General features: G+C 43.1%; 1 protein-coding gene across 1 annotated transcript in view; it reads right to left on the bottom strand.

Annotated features, from left to right (window-relative positions):
* Window positions 1-23,130, bottom strand: part of LOC138267108 (blastomere cadherin-like) — a 132,246-nt gene that overhangs the window by 25,740 nt on the left and 83,376 nt on the right. Inside the window, exons 5-9 of the mRNA XM_069215957.1 lie at window positions 22,174-22,318; window positions 9,260-9,435; window positions 8,970-9,098; window positions 5,910-6,095; window positions 4,766-5,010 (exon numbers count right to left, since the gene is read on the bottom strand). Of these exons, the coding sequence (XP_069072058.1) occupies window positions 4,766-5,010; window positions 5,910-6,095; window positions 8,970-9,098; window positions 9,260-9,435; window positions 22,174-22,318 (881 nt within the window). The remainder of the gene's footprint in view (window positions 1-4,765; window positions 5,011-5,909; window positions 6,096-8,969; window positions 9,099-9,259; window positions 9,436-22,173; window positions 22,319-23,130) is intronic.

The following is a 23,130-nucleotide window of genomic DNA, read 5'->3' as shown; positions in this document are numbered from 1 at the left end:
TAGGCTTAAAGTAAACGAAGGTGGGCATGGGGTTCTCTGGGAGAAATGCGTGAGTAGCTCACTATGATTTTCACTGATCAGAAGTAGCTCTCACTACATGAAAAGGTTGAAGAACCCTGGTTTAAACCATTTTGCCTTTACTAGCCAATTGTCTAAATATGGGCAAGCATTTACTCCCCTTTCCCACTGGCATGGCGGTACTACTGCAAGACACTATGTAAAACCCTTGGAGAGGACTTTATCTTAAAAAGCTCCACCCTGAACTGGTAATGTAGCTTGTCTAGGACAACCCGCAGGAACTTCCTGTGTCCGTGGTCCATTGGCAAGTGTAGGCATGAATCTTTGAGATCTATAGTTATTAAATAATCCCTTTTTCCAATTGAGGAATGATCTCCTGCAGTGTCATACTTGTGAATCTTTTTGTCTTTATAAGCCTGTCCAGTGCCCTTAGATCTCGTAATGGCCTGACTGTCTTGTCCGGTTTTGGTAAGAGGAAGCAAACTGAGTAGGCTTCTTTCTGTAAGAGGTCAGTGCTCTCTTGTCATAGACACTGTTCGTCCTTGTGGGATGTGTTTGCATTTGATCTCATTGTCGGTAGGTTAAGAGTTCTATGGAGTAACCATGGTGGATTAAGTTTAATATCCTTTTGTCTAGAGTGCTATCATTATTCCTAAATATTTAGATATCTTCCTTTCCCAATTTAAACAGAGATTCATCAGATTTGCAAGTGAGATTTCGGACAAGGCTCCAAACACAAACAAATAGTTTTTTCCATGTGTGTTATGTTGCTGATGTGCTCTAATGGATTTAATAATAAGGGTACTGCAGCCCTGGGATGCTTCAGCTATAGCAATGTGTCATCCGCATAAAGGAAGTCTGCGTGTAGTATACTCTACCATTATTCACCAGTTGCAGAGCGCTCTTCTACTTTTTATTGCTAGAGGTTCTACGACATGGACAAACAGAAGAGGCAACACTGCAAATTCCTGCCCGGTACGCCTCTTGATCCACCACCTCTCTGAAATAATCCACCAGATTGGACTCAAGCTGTCTGATCAGCTTTTCAATATCTAGGGTCTTCAGTGCACATTCCTTATTACAATCATTCATAGAGTGCATCACACGTGAGCGCACCCATAGTTAACTCCCATAAACCTTCCCTGATTCCCATCCCCTACACCGGGTCACTCCCATGCATAGTGAATGTGTTAATTCATTATCTGTTTTCCAGGATAGCAGAGGAGCCAAACTGAGGAACCTAGCTGGGATCAGTCGGTCCCAAAGCGCTGTGTTTCCGGGCATTTCCTGCCTCTATAATCCTTTTTAAAATGAGAGATGATAGAGTTCTACAGAGTTTAGATTTATCAGCGAGGTCATACTCAATTTTCTTGTGTCCCAAAAGATGCCAAGGTTTATGGAGCCAAAGTGCATACAATGGTTTAACAGGATCAGCTATGTTTAGCTGCCAGCAAGAAGTATTCTGCTGCCAGCAGTTTAGGGAAGTGTTTAGATGCCCTCAGATGGTCGGCTGACTAAGGCAAGCTCCAAAATCTTATCCATGTCTTGACCTTGGAGTTGTTTTTTTTAATTTCAAAGATTCTATTTTTTTTTCTCTTTGTAGCACAAGAAATTAAACCATAACTTCTGCAATCACCCATAGTAGCTGCCAGCAAGAAGTATTCTGCTGCCAGCAGTTTATGGAAGTGTTTAGATGCCCTCAGATGGTCGGCTGACTAAGGCAAGCTCGGAAATCTTATCGCGTTTCCCTGCAACCCCGTCAGCAGGTATGAGAGTGTGTGCAATTGTTGTTAAGCCAGGAAAGGGTAAGACGCCAGTGGAATAGTATTTTGTATAGTATCTCTCTGCCTTAAGAATGGTGGGCAAAGTTGTTGGTATGGAGAAATATCTAATGGCATTATTTGGCACCAAGCGTTATGTTGAGGTCTTTCTCCCATTTTGTTTAAAAGCTTTATTTACTTGCAGTTGTTAGGGACTTAACAATATTGTAGATTTGTAAAACCAGATACTTAGGCAATGTGAGGCATTGAAGAATTTTTTCAAGAGATGAGAGCCCTGGTGGCACTTGCTTTGATGTAGATATGTGTGTCCAGGTGCCTAATCTGGAGGTAGTGGTAGCAGTTGGACTCACTGATCCCATATTCACACTTGATCTCTTCATATGACTTTAGATCACCAACTATGTAGAGATCCTGGAGGCGAAAGCAGTCCTTCAACCTCCGAATCTGTAAGTCAAGATTGCACTTGCACTTGTATTGATAGGGTTGAAGTGACAAAGTCTACATTTGGAAATATTATATCAGACAACTGTGGTGCTCGTATGGTAGCCTTACACCCTTTTACCAATAGAGTGTATGTTGCTTGTGAACCAAAAAAGTCACAGTGCCACTTTGTAACACGTTGATATCGAAGCACACGCAAAATCATAGTACATACAGTCAAGTCAATCAGTCTTTCAAGGTGAGTTAGACACACAGATCAGATGTTGCTCTGGTAGCCAACATGTGTTTCATCTTTTTGTGACTTTTTCAAGGTAGCAATGTTCACAAAAATACACATATGACTGTTTGTCTCAATAGTTGTATTGTGAGTATTTATAGTTCAGTAGATTACCCAAAGTGGAAATGAGTATGCATAAGCTTGTGCCATTCCAAAAACAGAAAAACAAGGAATGAAGCGTGATAATAGTGCAACATAAGTCGAGAGTAAAATGTATTACTGCAGACTGCATTGTCGTAATGGACATACACTAAATAGAAGAGTGATGACAGGAACCTGTTGTAAGTTTATTTCCAGTGTGTTACCTAAAACTCTTTGTGAAGAAAAAGCATGCATAAGTACAAGCGTTGTTGAGAACATGAGTACTGTGAAAAGTATTGTACAGAAAAGGAACCTACAGATAATGCAGTTGTGCCCTTGCACCAGACTCAACGAGAGTCGCAGATTCCGCCATACACTGTAAAAATTAATTCTCCTAAGTAAGTCAAAAAGTATTGCTTGATTGTGTGTAAGTCTCAACAGGCTTTAAACTTTCCCAGAATCAAAAGGTGGCTCTCCTAAGTGTACGAAATTGTAATTAGAATTTAGTCTATGTGCCTGTGGTAACCGACATCCAATGGTAGATGTCAAAAATATATACAGAACTAAATTTTGCGAAAGCAGAAATAGAGAAGTTACTCTGAGGTACAAATCAAAGCACTGTGTCGATCACCGAATACCACCTACTCGTCGGCCGTTGTGCTGATGTAATGGTATTAGAGTGAATGTGCCTGGTGTGAAGTCTGTGTTGTCTTTGATGGACGTGATATCTGAGGGAACAATAGTTAGACCACCCCGCCTCCTGACAGCAATGGCGTGCCCTAGAAACTCAGGAGACCTATAGGAGCTGGCCTCTCATGCTTCTGGGGACCCAAGACACTTCCCCTTATGGTCTGGCTGCCACGTTTTGGTTGCCGTTGCCCCACTGCTTCCAGTCTCTTCTCTCAGCCATTTGATCAGTAGTGTCATCAGAGTTTTTTTTATACCTGCTCATGTTAACAATAAACAGTAATTTGGGGAGTTCAGAGCTAGTAATGGGAGGTATTCAATTCTCTCTCAAATAACCAGGCTAGAGGTTGGACGGATTTGTCTCCTTCACTATGAAGTGTTTGCCTCTACCCCTTTTCAGTACAAGTATGTCCACTCTACACCACAACTCTCCTTGTGCCCTTTTAGTGTCCACTAGTTCAGCCTTCACGGAACGAGAAGTGAGATATTTCTGCTACTGAGCTACTTTGTTCTCATCAGCTCAATGTGTAGCTGCCTCTTTATACCATATGCTTTGTCTATGGATTCCCACCTTGAAACCACCTTCAAAAATTATCATTCATTTACCCTTTAGTCTGTGGATCACCAATAACCAAAGTAGATGTCCAATGGGGCCTGCAAGTGGCTTTGGATTAATTGTTTAAGTGGGAATGTGGGTGCACCTTCTACCATGGTCGTACCCAACTAAAAGCTGTGAATGATCTGTTCAAATGCCCAGCTGCCTGTATTTGTGGCATTATGTCAGTGAATAACAAAATGTGGTCCAGCCTACCATATGTGTTATGCCTAATTGAGTGGCAAGGGTACGCTGTTGGTGAGCTCCATTACTCGCCATATATTGGCAGAGCCTAGGTTGCCCATACTTTCAGCAAAGGATTTTACCCTGGCTTTCTGCTGAACTTTGGGTCATATTCCAACTCCTGAAGGGTTTGTGGATGGGGGGGTGCCAGACTGGTGCCCCCTGCCCTGCCACTGTCACTCCTGAAGTGGGTTATGGCAGCCAGAGAAAAGTGACTTCTCCCCAGTGGCTCTTTCTGTGGTGTTAAGTATACATCGTTATGTATAGATTTACTATTCTTAAGTCAACATCAACCTACCTAGATGATATAGTGGGTGTGATATTTTTACAGCTTCAAATGTTACCTTGATATAGTGGTATGACCACCCTTATTACATAAGCAGCTGAAATTGTGGACAAACAAAACTATAAAAGAAAAGACTCCCTTTAAATGTTCACAAGTATATCCTTAAACCAGACTGACACTTTCCTTTCCTTAATGAAGAGGTGTACTACCACAGTTAATACATTCTCATTATCTTCAGAACTGACCAACGCTCAGAAAATAAATGCTTGTCCACCAGAGACCAAAAACACATTTAGAATATTTCTATTGTGAGATTCATTGCACTAGAAGACAAAGTCACTTTTCTGGTGCCTTACCGTATCTTCTGGTTCTGCTTTGTGTCCGGGTCCTGTCCTCTAATGGTGGCTATCCTCTGGCCAAACCTCAAATCTTCAAAGACTTGAACATTTAAGACAGGTGGGTCAAAGACTGGCGCCTCGTTCGAGTCCTGTACATTCACAGTTACCGTGGCAGTGGAGGTCTGCAAACCATGAACAAAGGGAACCTTGTTCTGGACAATTATGTAAAGCACATGCTGTTCCTCTCTCTCGAAATCCAGGCCCTGCAAAAAGGGTCAAGTTTGTATGAATGTTTTGGCCTGCTTCTGCAGGGCAGCTTGGAGATGGGGGAAAATTAAAAATGGTGGCCTATGGAGAAAGGAGTTGCAACAGGAGAAAGACAAAAGGAAAATAACAGGTAGTGCAAGGATGTCAAGTTGAACATGGTGAACTGAAATTGCGTGAGTAGATGGAACTTGTAGAAGTCACAAAATACTACAATCATGCCGCAAATGGACGGAGCAGGTGGATGTGGTTTGGTGCCAAATGATGTGTAATTTCTGTAGAAATATTTTTAAAAATTAGCAAGTAATCTTATATTTGATAGAAAAATTAATGTTCCACAATTTATCAAAGATTACAAATCAGGTAGGACTGGTGAGTAATAAAATATAACTTTGCAAAGGATAATTCAATGCTCCACCTTTAATACCTCTAATTATATAAGACTGAACTATGCATGTAACCTCCGTTGTGATGGAGTAAACCGTCTGTCGAGTTCTAAATCAGGTCCTTCACTGACATCAATCCACAACTGCTGGGAAGGAGACCAAGTTTGTATTTCTCATTGCAGATCTGCGTGCTAACCTAGAGCTTGGTTGCACTCATCGAAATGTCAAAAGGAACTAAGCACATGTTTGCACTTAAGAGATCAACTGCAGACAGGTGATGTTTTGCCTAATTAATCTCAACATAGACTTCAGTTAGAGTCTGCACAAAGCTGGTATCCCTTAACACGTCCTATAATTGTGTGGGAAGATAGACTATTCCATGCAACCCACAACTAGGCGCAGTAGTTGATTTGCTTAAGAGAACCTCAAGCTATCACCAGCTGGAATGTCCACAAATGAATTCACATTCTCTACAACAATCACTGGTGTTTATGCTTTACTACCAGCAGTACCTTTGCCGTTGTCAAGATGCCATCATTGGTTACTGGGTCAGTTGTGACTTCAAAGAATCCACCCTCGTTTCCTTTTACAATTTTGTAGACTGCTTTCGATGTTTCAGTGTTGGCTTCATCGCCGTCACTCACTATGAGCCTCTGCACTTCAAACCTCTCCTCATTCTCTGGAACAATCCCTATGTACTGCAACAAAATGGTTTGAAAGCTCATTAAACTTTCCGGAATAAGCCTACCATTGCATATGGAAATCACGCAAAGCCCAAAATCGTTGCTGCAGAGATTTCAAAAGCGGATTGCCACGCAGTTCTGCAGTATGTACCACTGATCAGCAATACAAAACGTTTTCAGATCAGATTCTTACAGCACATTATATCACACAATGTTGGAGATTGGTCATTGAAGAGTAGCACCTGAACATAAGAAGTTAAGTATAGGGAAAGGCCTCGGTGCAGAGATAGGTCTGTCGGAGCATTAAAAAGGCCGTGTTTCTAGAAACCCAATACATGATAACTGTGTTAACTAGACCACAGAATTCACTCTCAATAAGCGAGCTGTTGTAAATGCAAATATTTAAATTCTGAAGTATGTGTAAATGCTGCCACACATGGGCTTTGTTTCATTAGGATTGGTGCTGTGACTCGCCCCGCCCAGCAAGATATGTACACAGGGTTAAACCCTATCAACAACCTCCTATTTGCTAGTGATAACTGTTATGGGCCAACTTACTTTTGAATCTTGCCAGTACGTCCGTGACCTGAAGACCACGGGTACAGCTACTACCCGTAATTGATCAAACTATCACATCTAAAATCTTACCTATCACACATCGCTACAATGGTTTGCGTACTATGGATACCTAACTGAAAGGAAGGGCTGATTTCATTTCCTGGTATAAAAATGAGCTAATGCACAGCAGATATGCCTGCATCTTCCTTGGGCTAAAGAAGAAATGTAAACCATATCTACATCCTTGCATCTACTGCATGGCGAAACCAAGACCTCGGAAAGTGTCTGCTGCTAGCAGATTAGAAGGAACCAGGAAACTGCCCGAGATCAGTCTGGGAACCAGATGGGGCAATCTGGCATAAGTTAGGTATTAAGACTTATAATGCCCATGAGACATCACCACAGGAGAAACTGCAACAAAGACCCGTTGACAAATGCAATACTTGCATGCAGGTGTTTAAAGCCACCGCCAGACAACTATGGAACTAGACTGGAGATAACTCTTGAAAGATTACATAAGTAGAGCTGACATCAAGGCAGCTGAATTCTGCTCTTCGCTGAAGCTGATAGGCAGTAAAGATCTGCTGCCCATTTTTAAAGGTTTGCATCTGGCTGAGACAGCAGCAGCTGCCAGAAAATGGCCACTGCGACGAATATAAAGCAATAAAAATCACAGATCACTCTATTGCTGAATAACAGATGTGAACCATTACGTAAAGACACTAAACCAGAGAAGGGCATAATTAGGTACGAGTATGTAATTCAGACGACGTGTCCAGGTCCAATTTAAATGCCACAGCACACCAACTCACTGACAGCATACCTGCATAATAATCACCCATCCACTAGCTCTTTTTAACGAGTCACTATGGAGAGAAGATCTAACAATATCTCAGGCATCGCCCAAACCAGACAACAAACCTACATGTAACAAAGGGATTATGGTCTTCACAAACACGAGACTTGAAGCCATTTACTTTCAGGAGAAGCTCCGTACCTACTGACAATCCCTGACACCTATTAATCTGGACAAACTCAAAATACACCTGTTAACCAGACCTAGTCTGTATACAAATAATCTTATACAAACCTATACTAATTTTAAGTGCATCTCCCCTCTTTTACCAAACTATATTCATTTCTCACTTACTTGTGCTCTTGATGACCCAGAAACACTCACCTGTAAATCTATTGTTACACGTCTCAACACAGTTAAATAGTCTGTAGCCTGGTGGGCCATCGCCTATGTTCCATAATCTTACAAACTAGAGCAACCTTAGAGGAGTGGCATGGACACTAGACCCGAGAACCTGTAAGACATGTAGAGTATTGGTAAGGATAATTGTGTGCACTATGGGATCAACAGAAACGAGAACAAATGAGAGGGAGCAAAAGCTCAGTCATTACATCCCCAGAAGAAACAAAGAATGCCAGTTACTCAGGACTAAAGGGAAAAGAATGAGGAATTCATCTACAGGATGTAGCCAAAGGTATGTGGTGAAGGAGGCCCAGCCTGTAAGTCTTCCATGATAATGAGTAGATATGAAGTACTGTAGAAACACAGATTATAGTTTGGGGCAGAAGGTTACAGGAGGAGCACACTTGTAACACATAGCTAGGTTCTATTAGGCCACGCCGTTATACAAATTAAAGATCTCCAGTTGGCCTTGCCCGTTTCATAATGCAGCCTTCGGTGTTACTCAGGACAAGTTAAATTAGGAGGGACAGATGAGACTGAGAATGTTAAGAGGTCCTGCATGGACCAACAGCCTCAATTTGCAAAAACATAACCTCTTTTCGCACAACAGTTTGTTACTAATCCCTTATTACAGAATAGGGGTGCTGAAAGAGAAAATACACGGCATAATGCTCAACAATCCATTGTCGAAAAGTGCAATACAAATGCCTGACAAAGAGATTTGAACCATTATTGGGAACTCTTCTTGCTCCAACCCGCGGCATTATGGGAAACCTTAGTTATTTTCTATCTAAATGAAGATGTGTATAAAGAATGAACTGTATTTTTAAACAGACAATCTAACTGGAGATAAGCAAGGATGAGGATCTCGAGAACCTAGCCATGTTGGAGGAAAGGCACTGCTTTAAGCCTACAGTTGCGTACACCCCTGGGGTTTCCTGTAAAAGTTCACAGATATTTACCAAGCAGGTTTATCCTAGCTCAGAGACCATAGTGAGAACAGGAGTGGAAGATTAATTCATAGACAATAGCAATCTGATTGTGGTCCTGATTTGTACAGCAAGGAAATGGTGTAAAGAGAACTGGAACATATTTAGGTTTTTGCTTACACAAGAGAAAAGTAACGGAGTTACCTTTTTTGGATCAAAGATTGGTGCATGGTCATTAATGTCCTTTATTTTAATTTCTGCAGTTGCAGTAGTCATTAAGCCTTCTCCTTTCGCGTCAGCAGCCAGCACAGTTAATGTATACATCCTGACCCTCTGTAAAGACAATTGGGGAGCATGAAACCTGGGTAAATATTGACTGCTACTAGCAACAAAAAATAACAAACAAAACTGGCTCTATCGAGGCAATCACCCCTTTACTGGAACCAAAAACATTGAACCTAGGTGACCCGGTCAACCAAGGCCTCTTTACAGACCTCTCGGTCCAGTCCACTTGCATTCACACTGATGACACCAGTCTCCTTGTTGACGGTGAACACATGGTCTGTGGGCTCCTTGGGTTCCTGGTTGAGGATGGAATAACCCACTATTCCATTGTTCACATTTTCAGAGTCATCCAGATCGGTGGCAGATATCACCATTACAGAAGTACCTTTGGAGAAGTAAGAGGTGAATAAGAAGCATTACATACATCATTTACAGCATCACAAGATCAAAATGACTACCTTATTCAATCTCCCACAATAGACAAGGCATTCTAAAGGAATCTGTTGAAGGCTACAAACCATACAGGGACTTATGCCAACACTGCCATTAATAAGCACAGTACTCCTGAAACAGTTAACCTAAGGTGGAAGTCCAGGAAAAGAAAAGGAGGAGCAGTGGGCTAAAATAAAGACAAAAACAAATCCCTTAACAGGGAATAAAAAACTGAGAACCCAGATGACAAACGTAATAAAAAGCTAAAGAGGCGGGTTTGGGACACTCAAATATTCTATATATTACACACATTTGAGGGAAAGTGTTCAAATATCTTACATGAGTGACTGAAATGAGCAACAACCCAGATCAGGGTGTCTTATTACTTGCATGAAAAGCTTACACCTATCACCAGAAGGCCACTTCTCCCACACATGCCATGAGTCAGGACCCAAATTTAGGCCATTGGCACCAATCGGGGGGATGGGTTCTAACATGATTTTTTGCAAGGTATGGATGCCTAGAGATGGAAAACATGTGATAGCAAGTCATCACTCTTTGCATTTTGTCTGATATTATTTTACTAGCAACCATAGTCGAAAACAATGATAGTTTTCATATTTTTTTATAAATAGCATACAAACCCATCATATTATGTGGAAAATAAATCCAATTCCACCAGATTAGTTAAATTCAATATAATTTTAAAATAATTATGATTAATAATTGTAATAATAATATAGTCCTTAAAATAATAACTATAAAACTTTATTGTAGTCCTCAAATATTTATATAGATTTTATGCATACATTTCAAATAAAAATAGTTGTCACATCTTACATAGGCAGTGTATATCATGAGTGAACATAAACAATTTTATCATTCACATTCATTGTCACCATCTTCATCAGAATAGGTGTCATCATTCTCTGTGTCTGTTTGATTTTCACAGGCAGGAAGTCTGTAGGTCAGTGCACTTGATGTAATTTGGGCAGCAGACACATGTTGGCAGTTTGCAGTTCCTAATGCACTTGCAAGCTAGTAGATCTAACGCAGCTTGAGGTGCTGGCTGCCCCTCCATCCAGTCCACTACCAGTTGCTCTGCTCCTTCGTGTTTTTTCCAATTTCCACCTCCTCCCATTTAGACTAGGTGTCTGTGGATCATTCAGAAGACATCTCTTGCAGCTTGATAATTTGCACATTCAGCATGTTTCTTCAGACAGGCCCTGCAAGGTGGAAGTTCATGACTGTCTATCTCACCCTTCTTTGTGCAGAATACGTGATATCTCAGGTCATTCAAGTGATGAACTGAAGATTGTGATGCATACAGCAAGCACGAGAATTGCTCCAATTTGTCCATTAGTTCTTCAGAGAGATCCCATTTGTCTCCAAGGTGCGAAAACATTTCCTGCGTATGTCTGTTAGCAGACAGGATTTTGAATGCACTTTTCCTTTTCCCACAAATGTGTTTACTGTGTCACATCAGGTAAACGTATGGAGTCCTATGATAGCTCGACAAACATTTTCACCAAGAGCTGAAGCTATTTTCCCAATGTCAAATAATCACATGCATATTTTATTTTTTTGGAACGTATTTTATTGATTTATGTGTGAACTGGCCTGCAAGCAAGAAGGATACAGATACAATTCTGTCAAAATAAACTTTACATTTAACATCCTTCAGGTGACTGTATCCCCAACCCGCCGCCCCCAAGATGCCGCTCTCAGCTCCTCACCCAGATAGGAGCTAAGCCGGTCACATGGAGACCATTGTTGAGTTCCTTTGTGCCTCATTTCCTGATTACTTCTTCTAGGCATGTAGCAATATTGCGAGGTGACGGCAACACTATGCCCCTGTAATCTGCCTATCTTTGCCAAATTTTTGGATGTTTTTGTGGATAGCCCCGGGCCTGGAACACTGGTATCTCCAGCCCCATACAGTAATCTAATCCTCTTTTCCATACACTCAAGGAAGGTGCATTAGGAGACTTCCATATTTTGGCTATATTTCTGTTAGCTGTGGTGACTTCCAGGAACAGGAGTGCCCGCTTATATCTATTCCCACGGATCACCTCTGATATGTGTAGGACGATTAATTTGAGGTCTAATTGAATCGCTCAGGTGAGGACCACACTAAGGCAGCTGGTCGCTCTCCACCAGAAAGGGATCAGCATTGAGCACACAGTATGAAGAAAAGTACCATCTGCTCCATCACATCAGGGATACCGCAGGGATCCCACCAGTCCCCTTTGCCACAGTCGGGATCTGGTGTAATAAGCCCAATGTAGGTATTTAAACTGAACGAGGCACAGTCGAGCAGAAATAGGTGCCTCCCTGGGTGCTCCTAGTGCCTCCGACCAATCATCATCATCGAGGGCACCCGGGTCCAGCTCCCAGGCCTGCCAAAGGGACATAAGGGAATGTGTATCATTAGTTATTAACAAGCAATAAAGTGTGGATATTTTGTGTTTTCCCCATGCCCCCTTTGAGAAGTTTCCCTTCCAAAGGATTAGAATCAAGCAAGGCGGCTAAACTCTTGATATAGGGCGTAAGGGCATGTTCCAGCTGAAGTCAGCAATTAAGTTGGTTGTGGTGCAGCTGAAATTCTTGCTGAAGCTCCAGAAAGGATTTTAGTACCAAGTCTGACGTGACATCCCCCAGAGTTGAAATACCTATCACGTCCCATTTTTGGAAACCCTCCAGATTAGCCACCTGTTCAAAAGGTGAACCATGCCATAATGGTGTATATTCTGTCAGTCTGTCCCTCCAGCCCCATCATCGCAGCGTAATTCGCCAAGTATTAATGACCACCTACGTGGCAGGGGGAAGGAGATTTGTCTTTATATTACCGTACAAGAATAACAGTATGTTGGCAGCACCCATAGCCCATATCTTGGTAGCAAATGCCAGGTCATCATGAGGAGTGCACCACTAGGTATTTATTACAAGTAGCTGTGATGCTGCATAGTAAGAGTATATATCCGGCGAGGCAATGCCCCCAACAATACGCAGACCGAACGCACGTGGATAGGGCCACATGGGTGGTTTCCCCAGCCCTGAAAAATCCAAAGAGGGTGTAATTGATTAGTTTAAACCAACTTCGCAGTATGGAATGTGGAAAGTTTTGGATCTACTATAACCATTGTGGAGAGTGGCCATCTTAAAGATGGCCGATCTGCCTGTCAGGGACAGAGGTAAAAGTGACCACAAACGGATTTCCTCCTTCACCTGAGGCATGGCTGATTCAATATTCCTAGCCCACGACCAACCCGCATCCGGTGAAAGGTACACTCCCAGGTACTTAAAACCCAGGTCCGTCACATGAATGTCCTGCGCCCAGTAAAAGGGCCCTATATACCCAGTTAACGGTAACAGGATGGATTCAGAAGCATTCATAAAAAGCATGTCATATGTTTCGCTGAATATTTGCAAGATGTGCAAGATGCGGGTGCCTGTACGGTCAGGATCTGTTATAAAAAAACACAATGTCATAGGCACAAAGAGCAATCCTGTCTGACAGACCAGGGCCCCATTAGAATCTCCACACCTAAGCATCTATCCTTACCACACCGCCAAGGGTTCTACGGCCAAGGTGAACAGTAAGGGGGAGAGGGTACATCCATGTTGCATTCCCGTCAGATCAGAAAGTTGCCAGAGACATATCCCGTTATTAGTACTGCGGCCGTAAGGCTGGTGTACAGTAAGCGCATGTAGGAGAGTAAGAGGGAACCAAAATTCAGGTGTGACAAAAACACAAACAGGTACTCCCAGCTCACCGAGCCGAAGGCTCTTTCAATATCCACTGATAGAATAGCTGCCAGACGTCCAAGGCTGCCCGCGAGGGCCACTGCCTTTGAAACCTGCTGAATGTTGTGTGTTGTTGCGTGATCTGGCATAAAGCTGGCATGCTCCGAGTGTATCAGTGAAGTAATGTAGGGGAGCAATTTATCTGCCAGAGTTTTAGCTAATACCTTAGCCTCAAGATTTAGTAGTGTGAAGGGACGATAGGAATTCACTGCTTCGGGTGGATGACTAGGCTTGGGAAGGACCATCATTTCTGTGGGCCGCCAGTTGTGAGGCAACATCTCCTCTGTTGTTGGGGCCATCACTGCCTGCATAATAGGCTTTCACAGCATGGGCATGGAGATTTTGGGGAATTCCCCTGGGAGCCCATTTGAGCCATGGACTCTCCCTGAGTGAAGCCCCGCTACCGCTGTAGAAAGCTCTGTCTCAGTGATGTCTTGTTCCAGTTGCGCCCGTACGCTGGCAGACAGAGTCTGCAGAGGCAAGGCATTAACAAAATCTATGATTTGGTCATACGGCAGCAAATCTCGGCAATCATATACTATCCTAAAACAGGTTTGCAACTCATACACTATCTCTCTGAGGTCTGTGATCAATGCACCCTGCTGATCCCTAATGTGAGGTATGATGCTCGTGTTCAAGGCATTTTGGCATAGTCTGTAGAGGAGTTTGCTTGACTTATCACCCCATTGATAAATTCTGCTCTGAGTCGTCGCCAGGCCAGCTTAGCCTCCTCAAGAAGAAGCCGACCATACTGCCATTGCACCAAGCCCAGCTGTCAGCGCATTGTACCCTGATCTCCTCGGCCCCCAGAGGCTCTGAGTTTGCATATTCGTGCCTCAAGCTTCGCTTGTTCCTGTCACCTCCGTCGGCATTCGCCTGTGCAATAAATTATATCTATCCCTCGTAATACGGGCTTAAAGGCCTGCCGCAGTGTCAAGGCCAACTTTGCCTATCCCAAGTTGTGTACGAAATAGTACCATATGAAGCGTTGTGGAGATGCCATGATGACATGCGTCACCATGTTGGTGGCCTCTCCATCCCCATGATAAGCCTCATGAGAAATAGAGAACAATAGGATAGGCCTTTTGCTTGGACCGATACATCCATCGCTCTGTGGGTGTATACCAGTGGAACGAAAATGTAATCAAGGCGGGATAAGGAGCCGTGTGTGGCTGAGAAGTCCGTGTAACTGGGTTGCATTGGAAAGTGCACTGTCCACGTATCCATCAACCCCAGGGCCTCTAAGGTCGTTGCAAGCCTTTTTCTATGGGGCCCACCTCCTCCATTGCATGTTCAACTTCTGTCTAGCTGCACATCTATGACATCATTCCAGTCTCCACCAAGTACCACCAGCCCCTCTTGAATAAGCACCCATATCTGTATGATACTATTGACTAATGTTTGTCCCAAGGGTTGCGGGTGGGATGTAAATACTACCTAGGGTGAGATTGGCACCATAAAGGGTGCCTGTCACAATAGTGTACCTACCCAAGTGATCCAACCACGTGCATGTTGGGAGGAAGGGAACCGTTTTCTGTATAAGTATGCCAGTGCCTCTGGAACCCTGCATGAACCCTGAATGATGTATTTGAGGGAGGGTAGCCATATCGCGCTAAGCATGGGCCTTTAGTGCCCATAAGATATGTTTCTTGGAGCATTAGAATGTGCACCCCTGCTTTCTTTGTGTGCCTAAGGGCCGCCCAGCTCATTTTCATGTTGTGAAATGGAGGTGGCCAGTATGAACCTCAGGCTCTGTCATTAGAGTGGCGCAATGGGCATGTATAGGGAGCTCTCATGGATGTACCCAGGAAAGAGAAAGAGTACCTGAAAACAAAAAAAACATGAATATAACCTTCCCAAACATTACTCCACACCCCAATAATAAAAAAAAAATTGGAAGCACCTATTTCGGAACCTGATGCAGGATGCCCCGGACAGGGGGCTCACACTGCCCATGTCCAATGGATCCCTGCTGCCTTGAGCAGCCATGCTCAACAGTAACAAAAAGCCTACACAGGGAGAGGCGGTCAATTGCAAGATCCCCAATGTGCAGGCAGCCTTGCCCCTAAAGAAAAAGTGTAATATCCTTTGATAAATGTGACATCAAGCATTCCTATTTCCATCTTCTTCTCCCCCGCACCTCTTCAATATTAGGTCAGATCTTCGCTTCATGTGCTGCGCCATGTAAAGTGAGATCTATTTCTCCCCTGCTTTGAGGATTCCTTTGGTCTGCTAGTCTCAGAGCTCTTCGAAAAGTCAGAGTCCATTCGTGGGGGGTTTTGAGAGCTGAGAGTCATTTGTTCGTCTGTCCATTTGAGCACCTCCTCTGGGGACTCAAAAAAAGTGTCTTCTTTTTGCTGTCACGAATGACTGCCGTTGCTGGACCATTCTGCTGTAATCTGAAAAGATCATAAACTGCTTTTCCTGAAACATAAGCTTGAGCTGCGATCTTACATGTCTAAGGATCACATCTCTGTCAATATTGTTCAAGATCCTTGCTATAATTGGCCTGGGATGGTCACCCGGGAGGCTTCTTACTCAGCACCCTGTGTCCTTTCTACCACGAAACATGTGGACAGAGTCTCCGCCAGGCTCACCAAACGCAGCCATTCAGTTATAAAGGCATCCACTCAGCAATTCTCCCAGCCTTCGAAAATCCCACGAATCGCAGATTGTTCCTTCGCACCTGCCCGTCGACATCCTCAACCCTGAGGGCAAGTTCTTTGGTCACTGGTTCCAACTTTTGGACCCCTCCTTGAAGAACCACGACCGGTTCCTCCACCCCGGAGGCACGCGTCACTGCCTCTGTAATCTACTACACTGTGTTTCGAATGTCCTGATGGAGTAGAGACACTTTGGAACCCACTGCCCTGATTTTGGCATCCAGCATGTCCCTAGATTCGTTGATGGCAGCCAGGAGCGCCATGTTATCCGGGTGGGGCATGCCATGGTCCCCAGGACCTGTGTCCTGTGCCCGTGGGCTGAGAGTATTGGCCCACTGCGCACTGTCTTGCAAGCGAGCAGTCCTTAGCATTGCCGAGCTCTTAATCGGGCCGCACCGGCTACAAGATCAGGGAGTGGCTGAAACACCACCCAATGGGGGCAGGTAGGAAACAGTCCTGGCATGACACACCACAGTCAAATGCAGCTGGAGCCCGGGACATCCAGTGCTCCCACCCCATTCACTCTTTCAGCTCTACTCAGAACACCAGACACCAGGCCCGGGCCATGGTCCTCAGCTGGGCCCGCAACCATGCAAGGCGAGGTGCGTCCCTTCTCACGGCAAGAGCCCCATCCTACTTACTGTCAAGGGCCCCAAGGTGCTGCAGCCCAAAGGTGAGGGACCGGCTGCGCATCAAATACTATTGGCCACGCCTCAGACCCTACCCCTCCATCTCTGAGCCCCCGGGCCTACCACTCCTGGCCGCCGCTGTGTCTTCCAAGCATATCCCACGGCTCTGGCTTTCCACAGCTGGCTGAGCAGTCCTGAGAGGGCGCAGGGGTGTGTTACAGGGGCATACTGGTGGCTCAGCGGGGCAGGATATTTAGGATTAGGTGGTATAGCTGGGGAGCCTTCTTAGGCTGCAGTCACCATATTTGGTGGTTAAGCCACACCCCCACATGCGTACTTTAGAACCACATTTCAGAAAGAATTTAGCCAGAATTCTGTTTTAGAATCCCAAACACATAATAAACACATTGGTGTCATCTGAGCTTATCATTACTGCCTCATAATCCTTATTAGTAGCATGTGCAGCATGCAGCAACAAACAACCATCTCCTTCTTCATGTGTGCTGTTGAGATTGGGCACTTCATGGTTCCCTTCAGATGTGAATTTGTAACATTTACTTTCACAAATTGCAAACAGTGTTTTATTCTCAAGTTTTACAAAATACTCTGGTTTCCTCCATTTGTAAAGAAGAAATGCGATGAGAGTTGTTTATTTCTTTCGCGGCTTAGGAATTTCCTCCACTGTCTGACGATCTGGGAAGGCGATGCTCTGTAATTGGAGCCTGAGTTCTTCCCCTCTGATTGTCCTTTTGTTGTTCTTAATAGCCATCTCATTGTACATAGCAAACATAGCATAAATTCTTTGACTGCTATTTCCTTCCCGCAAAGCCATGGACAAGACAGGCATACGCACCTCACCAGAGTTTGATTCCTCTCCTTTTCCTCTGTGAACAAGAACCATACCATCAATCAGCATGGCGGAATTTCCAGGTATTTCATCAGCAGGGGTAACACTTTTCTGCAAGTATGTTGTTGAAACAACTTTGCCTTTTGCAACAGACCTTCTGGAGTTGCTAAAACCCATGGTAAAGGTCCGAAGGGATGAGATAGTACATCTTCTATTTGAAGGTTTCGATTCTGTTCTGCCACAAGGATACGACCAAATAGTGCTTTGTCCGCTTTCGTGATGATTGTCCTGCCATTGCCATTCACTGCCTTCTTCTTGGACATGTTAGTGAAGGTTTTTAGTTTATTTGTTTTCATTGGGTCATGAAACTTCTTAATAGGTGAATTATTCTCAAGTCGCTCAAGTTTGAAGTCTGTATAGCACTGTTCACCTATTTCTTGAGCCTTCATTATGTTAGATACTGGCGGGCAGCAACTGCCGCCCGCCAAGTTGTAACTGCTGTGCAGCCGCCAATGCGCCCGCACTCCAGTAAGTGCCCATTTCGACATTACCACCGGCCCAGCGGGGATGTTGGCCACAACATGGGAGCCGGCTCCAAATGGAGCCGGCGGTGTTGCGGAGGTGCGACGGGTGCAGTTGCACCCGTCGCGCTTTTCATTGTCTGCTATGCAGACAGTGAAAAGCTCCAAGGGGCTGTGCACTGTCTCTGTGACTTGGCATGGGCAATGCAGGGACCCCCAGGGGCCCCGCGACTCCCCTTTCCGCCAGCCTTTTCATGGCAGTTCCACCCGCCATGAAAAGGCTTGCGGGAGGAGGACTTGTAATCCCCTCGGCAGCGCTGCAAGCAGCGCTGTCCTGGAGGATTAAATCCGTCGGGACCAACGTGGCGGAAAACCGCTGGTCCCGACGGTGCGACCGCAACGCTTCCGCTGCAGTCGTAATTCCAAAGATTGCACCGCCAGCCTATTGGCGGTGCAATCGACAAAACAGCCCTGACGGTCTTTGACCGCCAGGGTTGTAATGAGGCCCAATATGTCTTGAGATGCCCTTTTTGCCATGGAGAGACTAATGAGATCATGTGGTCCAACAAATGGATTTATCCAGCTTTGAACCAGACTAACAGCTCTTGACACAGTACCATTGTTTTGTTATTTTTAACTTTGTGACTTATGTAGGTTTGCATGAATAAGATCTCAGCTGTTGTTATGAAACATTTCCCTTATCTGACCAAAAAAGGCGCTTCTGTTTTCAGCCGTCATATCTTCTCACAGCACCTGCCTCGAGGTTGAACCTTGTCATACCACCCGGAGTCTGTATGTCTTTGTTGACTGTTACCTCTATTGTTTGATCAACTGGAATTCGTCTAAACAGATTAACATCTGACAGTTGAACTGAAAAGCATTTGTTGATGACGTTGTGGTGTATTTCTGGATGTTTCACTGAAGTAATTTCATTTTGGCATAGTACAGAGGAAGATATCTAGGGGAGTTCATCCTGTCATATGCAAAACACCATGGGATCATAGAGCATATGGCGGTAAGATGTAAATGCCAATTTCCTTCTTGAGCAGCAAGCAGCAGAGCCAGCAAGACATTTTCAACAATATCCACATATGACATCCAAAATGCAGAGAGATCTTCATTGTCATGACGAATATGTTCCAGGAATACATCCCAAAGTTGTTTTACTTCGGCAAAGGCAGCATTCTGCAAGAGGTCGTCTAATCTCTGTTGGCATAGGTCTTTTGCGAAGCCATTAACATCCCCAATGAAGGAGTAGAATAACCAGAATGTTCTCTTTGTAATTCTTTTCCACCCAGAAGATAAATTCTAACCAAGACAGTCTCAATATAGCTTCATACACGCACTTGTGTACTCGAACTGCACGATTGTACATACAACCTTCTAGTACTGATGATATCGATCCTTCTGCTATCATGTCTGCTTCAATGCAAAGGTCACAAAGGCCAGCGACTTGAAAGCGTTTTCCAAGAATGGACATGACATTTCAAATGGTGTGAAAGGTGCCAATTCGAATAATGATTCTGTTGTATGTTGCTTTATGCTTCCACACAATCTCAGTTGCTTTTGCATAGAGAGCTTGATCCATGACCACCACAATTTTCGCCAAATGCAGTGATTCCCTTATCAGCTCTGACTGTTTCAAAATTTCAGTAACAGTTGTCAACTCAGTTGCAGGGGCATTTATGGACAAGTAGCCAATGGAATCCTGCGATACACTGACTAGGTCTCCAGTACTGATGCTAAATTTTGTCAAACATATCTGTGCGAGGCTCGCTTTTTGTCTGATAACAACCCAGATTATATTTTTTATTTTGTGCAAGCTTCAATTGGGCAACACATTCCAGCATGACTTTGATAATTGTCATTAATGGTTGAGTCCCAACTCATTCACCAGAAACATACATAAACAATTCTTCAGTATTTGTGGTGGTCAGTGTTCTTTGCTTTTGTTTCTCAATGCTTAGGAAAGGAGCTTTAAAAAGGTTGTGGTCCAAACAACTTGGGCTACATAGCTATACCATTGACTTGATGAGTTGTAAGCAGTAAGATTCTCTTCCAGGCTATCAATGTTATCCCATGCTAATTAGTGAAGACATGAGGCTGATTGTCAGCTGGAAGAACATATTGCTCATTTAAGGTAGCAGCAAGTTTCTGAACACATAAGGCGGTATCATTTTCTTCCATTTTTGAGTATGAAATCCCATGACCAAGTCTGTTTAGAGTGCAAATGAGTGCTTTTACAGCGTATGGGAGCAACAATTGCCTGGGTTTTTTTTGCTGGCTATTTGTGACTGCATATATAATGTCCTCACTGAATGATTGCATTAGTAAGGAGACCCTTTTGAACAGCTTTGTGTTTTCAGGATCTCCAGTCAGAAGTCCTAATATGAACCGTTTAAGGTAATCAGGCACTGTAAATGAATCTTTATCAATGTATGTTGGATGACGTGGCCATGGTATTGATGTCAAGTTAGTTTTAATCATTGTTCCTACATGTGATGATGTTTGATCAATGATCTTGTTCATTTCTGTTGCCTTAACCTTTAAAACTGATAATTCTCTTTTCAAATTCTGGTTTTCTCTTACAGTGTCCTGCAGCATGACGCTGTCAGGTTGGGCCAATAATTTTCCTTTGTTGTCTGGAAATATGTGGATGCTGTTACTGAACTGGGAGTCTAAATTTCTTCTAATATGCTTCTTGGTTGATTTGTCTATTCCCTGTATACCTCTGCGTGTCATGAAGGGTTCTAGCCTTTCAGTGAGAGTTGTCACACATATTACTTCTTTGTTAGGAATAATCACAGTTCTAATGTACTGAAATAGTTCATCATATGCTTCATCTCTCATATTTTTGTAGTGTTTTGAATGCTAGATGCATAATCTTCCTCCTTTGCTTTAATCCTTGTATAGTTCCTATAACAAGATACATGATAAAGGGCTTCTGCAGCCACTATGTCCCTTTTACAAACTGCTAAGATCTCTGAATCACAATTAATGGTTGCACACTCTCAAAGCCTTTTATCAATTCTAAGCTCTATGGCCTTGATTAATTTCTCATGCATTGATGTTCCCTTGTAGCATTTTATCTTTCCAGAAAATATACATTCTTCAGCATACACATTTGACTTTAATGATGTTCTTGTGTTTAAGCCTTTTCTCGTGCATTCACTTGCTCCAGTATCATCACTGACATTTGCTTCAGTTTTTTGCATAATAGGCGGTAAATTTCTATTCATAGTAAACAGGCTCCTGCACTTACTGTGGAGAAATACTTAGGGAACCGAATTGCTTTCCACATTTCTCACAATGTCTAACAGTGGAATGTGATTCCCTACTCGAGCCACCTCTAACAAAGTTTTCCATGATGAGTAGTCCTGTGGGCTTGTCAGCGTAACTCTATGATGGACATTTGACCATAAATGAATTATACACTGGGGATCAGAGGGACAGGATGTGCTTGTTTCAGTCTTAATGATGTTGCACGGTCATTCACCACCAGCTCTGGAAAAATAAATTAATTTAAAAATGTATACATTTTACTTTGTGTACTTAATATTATCATAATTACTGGTATAATTATCAACTTATATAATCACTTTCACTGTAATTTTTTATAAAATACACAATAATAAAAAATATGAAAAAAATTCCATTTACATTAAAGTATCTTGGGAGTGGAGTGGTAACTCTCAAAAGGCAAAGTGTGATGACTTGCTATCTCATATTTTACATCTCTAGGCGTCCATACCTTGCCAATAAATCACGTTAGAACCCATTTCCTAAGTGGTACTGATAACATGGTTGGCTCAAGACCTAACAAGACAAGCACGGTATACCACAATCAGTTATGGGGGCTCAATAAGGAATACCCAGAAATATCCTAATATTTATATTTGGCTAAAAATCTAGAGATATATTTCAAAATGATTGAAACTAATGTCTTGTTCTGTTGGAGTGGTTTTGTTTTATACTTTAAGCGAGTATTTTCATACGAATTTATAAACTGCAGGCAAACACAACAGATTTGTGTTCAACTTTCCTCTTGGGGGTCCAGTGAAAACATTTTCTATATTTTAGATAGCAGATCACCATTTAGCATACCTGTCGGTTAGTGGAGAAGATGGACTCTGGTTGTTCTCCAGAGAAAGAATTAACTGACAGGACGGCTACTGCGATAGAAAAGAACATTATCAACACAGCAGGTTATAAGACCACCATTACCTGGCTTCGCCATCTCAGCTACAGAACCCCTGAAGACGGATTCCGTGAAAACTGGGCGGTTGTCATTCTGATCCATCACGTTGATAATGATTTCCATAGGTTCCTCGGCAGGCATCCCATTCTCAAAGACAGTATGAGAGCGCAGCTGCACAGAACACACCAAGAGTAAACCACTACATGAAAATACCAACCTATGCGAAGGGCTTGGATTGTGAAGGGATCTATGCCTTTTTAACTTGCTGAAGTAAGAGTCTGGTCTAATGGAAGTAAAACTGAACATGCACCTAGAGGAAGAAACAGCAGGGAATATATGTAGAACTGAAACCCATGAGCAAAGTTTATAAAACAAAGATTGGACCACAAACTTGGAGTGAAGAACATTGGATGAAAGTATCTAGGACTGCTGTCATTTATGGCATGAAGCCAGAATTCAAGAGCTCAAAATATAACATTTCTGCTACATACTTTGTCACAAACACACAAGGGGTACTTTTGCTCAAGCAAATGCAGCAAACAGTCTATAGGGAGTTTTTAACTAAAACTGACAAGCTACTGCATTTTAAAACAAGCTTTGGCAAATCAATAGGTCTGGCCTTGGCAAGCTTGTGTTTGTTTTTATTCTGCAAGCATACAATGAACATTTAAAGTGTATAACAAATAAAAAATAAAAATGCCTGTCTAAAGGTAATATGCCTATGTTAGCAAAAACAGCTAAGTCAAAATGACCCATCGTAAAAATACATTTAAAAAACAAATGAAAGCATAAATAAATAAGAGTGGTCTACCACACTGAAGTGGACTAGATTCTAGCTTGCACCATGGCATCCCTCACCATAAAGAGAGCCAATGGCCGATGTGGGCTGACTCACTTTCCTGTGCTGCTGGCTAAGTGGGCATTAGGAAAATGTGAATGACACAAGAACCGACCAACGAACGAAGAGGGCTAACTAATAGCCC

Source organism: Pleurodeles waltl, chromosome 12, assembly GCF_031143425.1.
Source record: "Pleurodeles waltl isolate 20211129_DDA chromosome 12, aPleWal1.hap1.20221129, whole genome shotgun sequence".
Lineage (NCBI taxonomy): Eukaryota > Metazoa > Chordata > Amphibia > Caudata > Salamandridae > Pleurodeles > Pleurodeles waltl.
The sequence above is the reverse complement of the archived record's forward strand: the minus strand, read 5'-3'. Positions and strand labels throughout refer to the sequence as shown.